The sequence below is a fragment of the Dermacentor silvarum genome, chromosome 3 (genome assembly GCF_013339745.2).
Source record: "Dermacentor silvarum isolate Dsil-2018 chromosome 3, BIME_Dsil_1.4, whole genome shotgun sequence".
NCBI lineage: Eukaryota > Metazoa > Arthropoda > Arachnida > Ixodida > Ixodidae > Dermacentor > Dermacentor silvarum.
This window is the reverse complement of record NC_051156.1, coordinates 103,283,438-103,295,568: the sequence shown is the minus strand read 5'-3', so window position 1 is coordinate 103,295,568 and position 12,131 is coordinate 103,283,438. Positions and strand designations below refer to the sequence as shown.

The following is a 12,131-nucleotide window of genomic DNA, read 5'->3' as shown; positions in this document are numbered from 1 at the left end:
TCAGTATGAGAAGATTTAACAAAAAAGGCATGCGATGTCCGTCTTTTGCTTCATGACATCTGTTTGTCGGCTGTCATACTCAAATTTCAGAGGAATAACTTTCTAAAGAATGTAAGACAAGGTATGAATCTCTTTAATCATAGACGAACTTTAGTGCCGTATAGAATATTTTTCGCTCACGGGACAACTACCTTGGCTATGACGCAGACACCATATTGTCTGCGACACGGGCGGTTAACGATATCGCGTTAAAAAATGAACTGGTCCTGCTAGCTGACTAGAGCAGAAGTATAACTTTTGATTTGCACGTTGGATGGCTCCGATTTTGCCACACTTTGTCGCCATGAACGAGTTTTAACACATGAAGACTCAGTCTACATATACTCACGCCATGGAGCCAGCAACACGCAGTGGCAGTTCCATGTTGCCAGCATAGCGTAGTTGGTCACCCGACTACCTTCATTTCCCGCGGTACTAGGTTCAAAGAAGACTGAGGCTAGATCTATTTACTCTTTATTGATTGATCTTTCTTGCTTGCATTGGTACCTACGGTTGTTTACTTTACTTTGTTAGCTGTTCGGAACTTCTCTATTTAGCCATGTAATGATGAGAATCATCGTTTTGTGCTGTTTAGGTGCGGCGACATCTTGACATGTCAACAGAGCTCACTGCCATAATCTAACGCCACTATCGTTTTTCACTAGGAGTATCAGCAAGTACTGATCATTTTCATTAAATGAGCATTGGAGAATAAAACATTTTGTCAGCTTCTCTCTTCTCCTTTGTACTAAATCATCTGCTGTATTAAAGGCATAGCAGCCTGCAAAGCTGACAGCTGTGTCATATTGAAAGTAACGAGTTCTATGTCGTAAAAGTGTACGAAATGAGCACGAAAACACTGAACTTTCTATTTTTAAGTGCGTCTTGTAAATTCTACTGTAAAAAATGTGACTCAAAATGACATGATCACGTTGATCTTACAGGACGACGTAAGTTTCACGCTAGTTGGCTGTAAAAAGTTTGCATATTTTCACAGCACAGGGCCTGTGATAGCGTAATATTACGCTATCATCACCACTGGCTCTGAAATAAAAAAAAAACGGCCCAGGGTTCTTCTTTCAGGAAAAATTTGGCAGCCAAATATGACGGATACATTCCTGCTATATTAACAGACCTTTTCTTACAGTGTAGAATAATGAAACAACGCATAAAGTCAAGTACAAACAAGGCGTCCTACTTATGCTTTGAACATAAGAAGTGCTAACTAGTATACCCTTCAAGCGCTGCGCGTGCTCGATTAGTTCTTTTGCGCGTATATAGCGTTTTATTATTTATAGAAAATATAATTTTTCAGATTCAAGTTTAGCGCCCTGTCATGCAGCTGCCACTGTGCTATCGTCCCTTGTTGCACTTTTAAATTTAAGTGAACTAGCCTGTCTTGCCATGTTGGCCTTCTTTTCCCGTCTTTGTGGTTATCTTAACGTATTGTTTTATTAGTAATGCCGCATCAACTAGCCCAGCCACAACGTTTAGTTTATCTCTCCACAAGCCCCATGCTGACAACAGCGCATTAGAAGGAGTGAGTTCTTAACTAACACTTTAAGATCAATTTGTACCTCTTTGAAGTCCCTTCACATATATGCACTTTCCCTGTAAAGCGTCCCATGTGGCATACCTCTCTTTAGCTTCGAGAGTTGGCGACTGCCTTCAGTCACTGCATAGGAGGGAAAGTACGTAGGAGGGAAATGCACCGTAGCGGCGTGCGCAAGACGCAATTATCTGAAGATGCGGAAATGGCTCTTCTTTGCGCACACCTACTTCAGGACGAGTGGGAATTGCAGGATTATTGGGAATGTGACGTGCGATCCGCCAGATAGATTTTCCCCCTTGTCGGATCAGTACTAAGCTGCAAACAACATATCGTGCTTTGCTCAATCGATTAATTGGGAAGCTTCCCCGGCTAGACGTGTCGAAGCGGCAGTATTGCCCTCAGTAGAGTTCTGTCCTCGCATTCAAGTGCTGATAGAACATACGCTTATCTAGCTGGCGGCACCTCTGCCGCCAGTTAGATGTGTTTTATCAGCACTTGCATGCGAGGACGCAAAAGAACTGCGATACATATTACCCTCTTCTGTAATGCCCAATTTCTGGCTGCCATTTATTCTTTGCTTCCAGAGAATAACACGAGAGCGAGGTGGGAGTCACTGCTATCCAGCTCTGCCCTCCGGGACCAGCTCAGGCTGGTCCCGGAGGGCACACTGCACTGTTCTTCTTCCAGTGCAGTGTGATACCTGAGCTGGTTTATCTGACACTGCGAAACGTTCTTAGAGAGAGAGAGAGAGAGAGAGAGAGAGACAAACAAAAGTGGCCACTTCAATTTCATGCAGACTTTCTACCGCTGTTTTATGAGTTCCCGAATTGGCTGCTTAGAATCTAGTAACAATAATACAAATTACGAGTGGTCCCTTGTGCTACAACTAAGACGACTTGAAGGCGAAATCCCGAGCGCTCCTAACTCAACGACATGACAACCACTTTTTTTACTGAGTCATCTTCACTGTGAACCCATATCTTGCAAAGTCAATTTTGCAAGTCATCTTTTACTCGCCAAACTCATGTCGTGACTCAGCACTTTTTTGCCAAGTCATCATCACTCAAATACCATAATTTAAGGTCATTTTTGCAAGTCATGTTTTTTTGCAAGTGACCCTTCCTATGATTAACCAAACTCGAACCATGACTCACCACTTTTTTTGCTTAGTCACTCTCAGTCCGACTTTCAAATCTCATATTTTTTACAAGTCATTCCCCCACTCTTAATTCACTCTTGATTCATACTATCACTGCTTGGTTCACCACATTCACGCTATCATCTCGGTTTTACTTCTATCATACTTGGTTTGCTCTATTACTCCAAGTTTCCAATTTTCGTCACTCTTTATTCATCCTATCACCACTTGATTTATCTTCATTCACTCTTAATTCGCTCTCATTACCTCTTCGTTATCATAGTTCACTCTATCTCATCCTCACCTTTCGTTTGACTCTAGCTAGATCACCCAACTAAACCCTTTAAATCCACCATCAATTCACCCTTCATTCACCATCACTTCACTCTTAATTCACCTCATTCACCTCTCTGTATACCCATTTTTTATCATTATCATTACCATCATTAGCCTTAGTATCATTTGTTTTCCGGTCTTGACCAACTTTCGCGTTTTTGACCCATTTTCCCACTTTGTCTTGCTAACCAAAATTAATATAATGACTGTCATGATTATTTATCGATAGTCATATTTCTCAAGTAATTTCCTATAGATTTGTATATAATGTTAGGGGGTTTGTAATTACGTTAAGGAGTTATCAATGTGTTGTACATATTTTCCCATTTTTGGAACCACTTTTTCAAGGTCACCTCAAAACAAGGCATAAAATTAAGAAGCTTTCGCTTTAATAATAATAATAATAATAATAATAATAATAATAATAATAATAATAATAATAATAATAATAATAATAATAATAATAATAATAATAACGTTTATATGGGTACCACAAAAGGAACAGCCGCGAGGATTTCGCTCCAGCGGGCTGGTTTAATTTTGTTCTACAGTACAAGAAAAATAATTACGACACATATGAAATGACCAAATGAACAACCCAAGAAAACCATGAGCAATATTTCAGTAGCACAAATCACAGTAGACTCACAGGCGGAGGTTGTAGATAGGACACGCATTGCAAGGCAGCTGACAGGAAAACATTATAAGAAAAAATTGAAAACAATTTCACGTATCTGTTAACGTCAGTTGACAGGCTAGTGCCATTTAAAATCAGTGCTGAGTGGCTTCACTAAAACTAAGCACGGTGAATTTTCAAAGATGTCGACATTAGGAGAATGTAGTTATAACATGTTCTCAGAAGTTGAAATACGGTACAGTTATTGCACGAGTTATAAACATATTCCAGACTATAGCGGCTGAACTATAATAAAATTTACTCTCTCTCTACTGAAAAAGTGCTACGAGTCCTCTTGGTCTTTAGTGCGAGCATTAGACACGAAATTGGAGCAACAAATTTTTCCCCGTAGGATCTTGTGGAGAAATGCAAGGTCTCGTTTAATGCGCCTAAAGCAAACGCGTTGGCGTTAAGGCTGGAGCAGAACTGGAAGCCTATGGAAGAAATACGGTGCGCATAGGCTAATAAAAACTTTATTTGCTCCTTCTAAACACTGAAACTATTAGTGTTGCTAAGGCCGTTCCATAAAATTGCACGGAACGGCCTCGGTTAGCCGTGGCGTATTCCAACACAACACGGCGAACAGTCATGTATAAGTTGAGAAAGCAATCGGGATTTCTAAACTCTCTCGACGATAGGCAGATAGTATCTAGGCACTTGAACACTGAGGACCTTAATGCGTGGAGAAAACACGTGAACGGGGCGTCAAAAAGGATGCAATGTCACTGATCTCGGCATGACATTTTCACAGGTGTGGACAAATACAAGCGGGTGTGTTTGTTTTGGCTTTGTTTAAGACAATTACGCTTTACAGACACTATTAATTAAATGCGGTGATGTCATGTTTCTAAAAGGTCATAGTCGCAAACACAAGTGACTGGCTTGAATATCTCGAGCTTATCCACGTGACTAAAAGAAATTGTTTATCAATCGCCAACTAATGACGGGGAAATGAGAGAGCATGCTTTCGTGGATCACTATAGCAGACTACTAAGTAAAATATTAAGCGATACGCAGGCGTTTAAATGTGGTTATTTGCCTCTGATGCCTAAATTCGATGACAATCTTAAGAAAGCCATTGAGATGCCGATTTTTGTAACAAAAATTGAAAAGTGGGCGACCTTAGCGCTAGAAAATTGCCTAGACCAGGTAGACTTTAGGCAAAGATTTATAAACTTTCCAAGGTTGAAGTGACAGAGGCTTTGTATCGCGCCATAACCAAATGATATGAATGAAAATGGATGCCTCCTTCCTACCGACACACATGTGGTACGCATGCCTAAATATGGTGGCCCCTATAAACCTTCAATCAATAAAAACCTACCCATCAATAGGTGTAGCTAATATGATTATAGAATAAATATGATTTGACCAACGCCTTAAGCATCTGGTCAAATTCCTAGCATGTACTCATCGGACATGTACCATAAAATGTGGGACTATATTCACAAATATACGCACATAGCGCAGTGTATACTTGAATGCTGTGATGGGATGGAAGACCATGTAGCCTGCTACAACTCGATTTGGCCAAAGCATTCGACAGTGTGTCATAGGAGATCCTGTTTTTGCTTCGAGAGTGCGTGAATGTAGCATCAGCTGTTTGGACGAGGTGAAAGTGGTTTACGATGGTTGTACAACAAACCTAATGAATAAGTCGACAGTCGCTTTCTTCTTCTTCTTCTTCTTCTTCTTCTTCTTCTTCTTCTTCTTCTTCTTCTTCTTCTTCTTCATCATCATCATCATCATCATCATCATCAGCAGCAGCAGCAGCAGCAGCAGCAGCAGCAGCAGCAGCAGCAGCAGCAGCAGCAGCAGCAGCAGCAGCAGCAGCAGCAGCAGCAGCAGCAGCAGCAGCAGCAGCAGCAGCAGCAGCAGCAGCAGCAGCAGCAGCAGCAGCAGCAGCAGCAGCAGCAGCAGCAGCAGCAGCAGCAGCAGCAGCAGCAGCAGCAGCAGCAGCAGCAGCAGCAGCAGCAGCAGCAGCAGCAGCAGCAGCAGCAGCAGCAGCAGCAGCAGCAGCAGCAGCAGCAGCAGCAGCAGCAGCAGCAGCAGCAGCAGCAGCAGCAGCAGCAGCAGCAGCAGCAGCAGCAGCAGCAGCAGCAGCAGCAGCAGCAGCAGCAGCAGCAGCAGCAGCAGCAGCAGCAGCAGCAGCAGCAGCAGCAGCAGCAGCAGCAGCAGCAGCAGCAGCAGCAGCAGCAGCAGCAGCAGCAGCAGCAGCAGCAGCAGCAGCAGCAGCAGCAGCAGCAGCAGCAGCAGCAGCAGCAGCAGCAGCAGCAGCAGCAGCAGCAGCAGCAGCAGCAGCAGCAGCAGCAGCAGCAGCAGCAGCAGCAGCAGCAGCAGCAGCAGCAGCAGCAGCAGCAGCAGCAGCAGCAGCAGCACGCCGCCGATCTTTTATGTCCACTGCAGGACGAAGGACTCTCCCTGCGATCTCCAATTACCCCAGTCGCTTTAGCATAAGCTAAAGCGGACGAAGGTGAAAACCTGTGTGCTCACGAGACATTCATTAAATTACTTGACATTCTAAATCGAATGCGTTACTTCCTATTGCTTTTCTCCCACAAAGCTCATGGGTTCCACTTCCATCAGTGGTCGTGGGTTTCACTCCCACCAAAGGTCATGCCCTCCAGTGCCTTAATTTTGCCTTTAATAATGTAGAGCTAATTCAGCCACTCGAACCCTTTGTTAGTGGCACCATGGGGGCACTAACACATGGTGGCACATGTCGTAGGGTGCCCCCGTGAATCATTCGAATGCGTTCTTACTTCCTATTATTTGTTTTCTCTCACCAAAGGTCGATGGTGTGAGTGCCTTAATTAACTCTATCTTCATTAACTGTGCCTCAATTAACTTCGCCTTAGCACCAAAGGTCGTAGGTTCGACTATCACTGGTAGCAGCATCAATTTTAGTGCCATTGAATTTTCCGGATGGTCAAATTTTTGACCCATGAGCCATCTAAGGCTTTAGCCTTAATAAGAGGCTTAGCCCACTAATTCCATTATGGTATAGCATAAAACAAGGCTGTCCGACATCGGCCTTGGTTTTCGCAATTTCCTTAGAACTTTTTGTTCAAACTTCCTTCATGATCATAGTATTAGCAGATACAGATTTTTTGGAAGGGAAATTAATGCATTATCTTATGCTGACGAGTTAACAGTGTTCTGTCGCGATAAGGAAAGTGTTGGAAAAGCAATAAAGGAACCCCGAGCTTTTTGTAGTGATTCTTGGCACACCATAAGTTGGCCAAAAGGTTTTTGGCACCGGAACTGGCAAGATATGCCAAAATTGTTTTGCAAAATGCAGTGGAATTTATTACCCGGCATTTATCGTGGGGTTCCACTCAGTAACAACTGCCAGCCAGTAGAATACTGGACGAATGAGAGCGACAGAATTAAACAGCAAACAGACAAGTGGGGAGGCGGCCATTTTTCGGTTTTTGTGAGGGCCAAGGTATGTAATACGATTTTAGCCGGAAAAGTGTTTTACTTCTTGCAGGTACTGTGCATGAACCGATCTTCGGTTCAAAAAATACATACCGTTTGCAAAACTTATTTGGTGTTCGGTATGGAAACGCACGGGCAGATGTAACTTATTTCACTCATCACGTAATTATTATTATTATTATTATTATTATTATTATTATTATTTGGTTTGAGTACATATAACACAAGGACACGAAGGAAATAGGGAGGGAGCAAGCTGACAACTGCCACCGAGAGGGGCACAATGCCTGCCTACTTTTTCAGGGGGAGGGAATACAGGAATTTAAAACATGAGGGAATAAAAGAGGAGTTGAAGAGATAACGCGGACAGACAGAACAAAACACAATAAAATTGTCGCAGTTTCACCTGAAAGGCGAAGCATCAATTGCGATAGCAAACTTGTAGAGAGCTATACGGAGTAATGATATTAGCTTTACCAGCTGTATAAACTTGGACATGCAGCAGCATCGGCAACACGCAGAACTGTTGTCGACGCCATCGGCGTTTTGCCCGCGTTCGCTCAAAATGCGTGCGGCGTTGGTGACTGTTGCCGGAGCCTCTGATATAAATAGGCACTTGGTGCCGCAGTTAAACGTCGCCTCCCTTCCCTCCCACTCCCCCACGGCCTCTCGCACGTCGGAAGAAGGCGCGTTTGCTCTACATACATGGTGATTGTAAAGGAGAACAGAGACGCCTACTTCTGCAGCCCTTAAGCGAGCACGGCGCAGAACGCGCGTTTGTTCTCCGCCGTGCGTTCACTCCCCGTGAAAGACGCGCCCCTCGCGCCCTTTCACTCGCACATACAGCGTTCGGCGCGCGGCGACGATTTCTTCTCCAAATGACGTCATACGGAACCTCACGGCGACGGCGACGGCGACGGCGACGCCGACGGCAGAAATCTGCTTTTGAGTGTCCATATAATTGCTATCGCAATAAAAGGCGAAGCATCAATTGCGATAGCAAATTTGTAGAGAGCTATACGGAGTAATGATATTAGCTTTATCAGCTGTATAAACTTGGACATGCAGCAGCACCGGCAACACGCAGAACTGTTGTCGACGCCCTCGGCATTTTGCCCGCGTTCGCTCAAAATGCGTGCGGCGTTGGTGACTGTTGCCGGAGCCTCTGATATAAATAGGCACTTGGTGCCGCAGCTAAACGTCGCCTCCCTTCCCTCCCCCCCTCCCCCACGGCCTTTCGCGTGTCGGAAGAAGGCGCGTTTGCTCTACATATATGGTGATTGTAAAGGAGGAAAGAGACGCCTACTTCTGCAGCCCTTAAGGGAGCACGGTGCAGAACGCGCGTTTGTTCTCCGCCGTGCGTTCACTCCCCGTCAAAGCGCGCGCCCCTCGCGCCCTTTCACTCGCACATACAGCGTTCGGCGCCCGGCGACGATTTCATCTCCATTGACGTCATACGGAACCTCACGGCGACGGCGACGACGACAGCGACGCCGACGGCAGAAATCTGCTTTTGAGTGTCCATATAATTGCTATCGCAATAAAATAATGACTATACACGGGAGGTCAAGTCAGTGTCTTTAAGAAAAGTTAGCAGGGCTCGATGGGCCTGGTCACGTCGGAGAGCGTACCCTCTTGGAAAGAGGCAATCGTTAAGGGTCGCACATTGCAGTCCAATAAGTCCATATTCCTTAATTAGCAATGCGCGCTGCTCAACGAATGCGGGACACTCTAAAACGAGATGTTCAAGTGTCTCACAGGAGCCACAAAATGTACACGACGGGCTGTCCACACGTCCTTGTTGATATAGGCGTTCGCGCACCAACACAGACCCAACCCTTAACTTATAGAGCAGTGCTCTAGCACCACGGGGCAAGCCTCGACCACGAACACGGGGTGGGAACGATCCGTCTGCAACACGCCGGTCTGGGTGCTGCTTTAGGAGGTGTCGGCGTATCAGAAGACGAGCGTTTTCAAGCATGCAGGAAATGTCAGGGCAGTCACATTCGTGGTGGGCACAACTTGAAGCGAGGCGATCAGCCTCTTCATTTCCAGAGATGCCCACGTGCGAGGGTATCCACTGGGCAATGAGGGACACTCCACAGGAAGTAATGTTGCCAGAAGTTTCTTGAATACTGCATAAAATCGGGGTATTGGCATCTTGTCTCAGTCTGCTGAGGGCAGCACAGGAGTCTGTAAGGATGACGAACTTCAATGCATTAAACTCTTCATGTACGTACTTCAGAGCAACATCAATCGCAGCCAGTTCGGCAGTTGTTGATGAGGTTGGATGTAGTATTTTAAACACCCGTCTGATGCCAGTCGAAGGGCAGAAGAAAGCTGCAGAAGCGCCTTGGGCGTCGCTGTGTACAGATGCGTCCGTGAATACTCTAATATAGCCTCCAAATTTTATTGCGATAGCAATTATATGGACACTCAAAAGCAGATTTCTGCCGTCGGCGTTGCCGTCGTCGTCGCCGTGAGGTTCCGTATGACGTCAATGGAGATGAAATCGTCGCCGCGCGCCGAACGCTGTATGTGCGAGTGAAAGGCCGCGAGGGGCACGCGCATTCACGGGGAGTGAACGCACGGCGGAGAACAAACGCGCGTTCTGCGCCGTGCTCGCTTAAGGGCTGCAGAAGTAGGCGTCTCTTTCCTCCTTTACAATCACCATATATGTAGAGCAAACGCGTCTTCTTCCGACGCGCGAGAGGCCGTGGGGGAGGGAAGGGAGGCGACGTTTAGCTGCGGCACCAAGTGCCTATTTATCTCAGAGGCTCCGGCAACAGTCACCAACGCCGCACGCATTTTGAGCGAACGCGGGCAAAACGCCGACGGCGTCGACAACAGTTCTGCGTGTTGCCGGTGCTGCTGCATGTCCAAGTTTATACAGCTGATAAAGCTAATATCATTGATCCATATAGCTCTCTACAAATTTGCTATCGCAACTGATGCTTCGCCTTTCAGGTGAAACTGCGACACCTTTTTTCAAATAGGTTGGACTGGGCCAATTAAAATAGTGCCGAAACAGGCTGGCTAGACTTTTTGTGTATTTCGGGAATTGACAGATGAATGGGGAAGGAATATTTTTTGTGCGTCATCACGTAACGGCGGACGCAGTTTAACGCATTTGTTTTTAAGCCACTTGTTTGAAGATTTGTTTTCTTTCGTGACCGAACTGATGGCTTTCTGCGCACGACGATCCAAGTTAGACCGCGCGATGCTTTGCCTGATTTAGTCGTGTCGTCGTACGCTATCACACCAATGACACCAAGTGGCTATCTGTGTGATGTTGTCACGGCAATTTGTATTTTAAACGCAGAGGTTTCGTGAGGCTACTTAATTGTAGTGTGAAGAAAAAAAATTATATAAGAATTTTATTCATGTTTTTGTACCTATATAGTGTAGATTTCTATCTACTACTTAGGACCTTAACGTGATGTTTTCAAAAGACTGAGAAATATGCCTGTAAGTGCTAACGCAAAATTTGTCTTTTTCAAGTTGCACACCGACACACTGCCGCTTAAGCCGTGACTAAAGAACAAAGGTTTGTTTGTCCCAAATCACATCAGCTGCCTAAAGCGCGAGACACACGATGCGATTTTGCGTGCGATCCGTCGTACGACGCGCCGCAGTACGACTTGCCGCATACGACGATTCGGGACACATGATGCGAACGAGCGTGCGGCGCGTCGTTCGCTGATGCTCCGCCCACATTGTCACTCTTTCATTGTTGCTTGACCAATTTTGGTGCTCATCGTATTGACGTCAGAAACAAGACTGATACAAGGTTGTTTTGCTAGTTGAAAACAATATGAATGGCTTCTTTTTGTGAACGATGATCCGTTTTGCCATGGTTATTCACAATAAAGAATAGTTTGGGAGTCCAACATAACTATGTCCTAAAGTTAGACGAATTCACATAAAGGTACCGGCAACTGTGGTCTACTCGCAGCGCGCGAAAACTAGCGGAAACCCTGTTGTTTCGCGAGTTGTGTTGGTCGTGTGTTCAGCGTGCTGTGCGTATTCCCGCAATGCTGCACCTCGACCGCCGCAGAAGACTGCTCCTACTTAAAATGAAGGTTCTTCTGATTCAGAAGAAACGGAGAGAGAAGCGAAAGTGGTGGGTGCGACCGTCATGGAGAGAACGGCACACCGAAAGCGAGTATTTTACGACGGTGAGTAGCGTTCTCTTCAGTTATTGTAACCGTAAAAGCAGGATTAGGCAACCGCATTTTTCGGCATTACATTTTTTACAGATAATGAATAATTTAGGCAACGCGATACTGATGGAATAGTTAAGTGCCGTCATTGCTGCATGCCTGACAAGTGTAACTTTACTATCGAGGATGTTGCCTTGACATTAAGAATGCTTGCACTGCACCAACTTAGATTTCCGTACCAAGATACATTTAACATGCAGAAATGCTGTCGTCAAACAACCGTTGGACCGATTCTACTGAAGTTTCGTTTGAAGGTGAAGTTACAGAAAGCACAATTTTGATGTAGGGCCTCATACTAAGAAAAATTGCCACAAATTGGCAAGTCTAAAAAAAAGGTGAAACACGAAGTTTACGAATCCGTAACGCTGCACCGAAAACGGATGTCGGAGCTCTGTGAGCTGTGTACCGTTTACGCAAGGTTCTTGCAATGCTTATGAGGGTTTTTCAAAAGGCCTACAAATTAGTGGTAAATTTGAGAGTGGTGTATAATATACATCACCTTTGCCCATTTCAGATGTCTCTTCACATGTATTTAATACGTTTATATCTTGATTTGCTTCTAAGTTAAAGTTAAACACTGTAGTGTTTTTTGCAATTTTTTGGAATATTTGTAAAATAAATTGATGACCTAAGTAAAAAACCTCATTCCAACATTTACAAAATTTTTCTTTTCGTGCAACAGACCTCGTAAAGTTCCGTGTTGTGTATGTCTAAAAAAAACGTATT

General features: G+C 45.0%; 1 protein-coding gene across 1 annotated transcript; it reads left to right on the top strand.

Moving 5' to 3' along the window:
• Nucleotides 1-4,477: 4,477 nt before the first annotated feature.
• Nucleotides 4,478-5,883, top strand: LOC125944310 (ataxin-8-like; the record flags this gene model as incomplete). The annotated part of the gene is made up of 2 exons (XM_049664673.1): nucleotides 4,478-4,492; nucleotides 5,542-5,883. Coding segments are annotated over exons 1-2 (357 nt in total), but the record flags the coding sequence as incomplete, so codon positions are not given.
• Nucleotides 5,884-12,131: the final 6,248 nt, after the last annotated feature.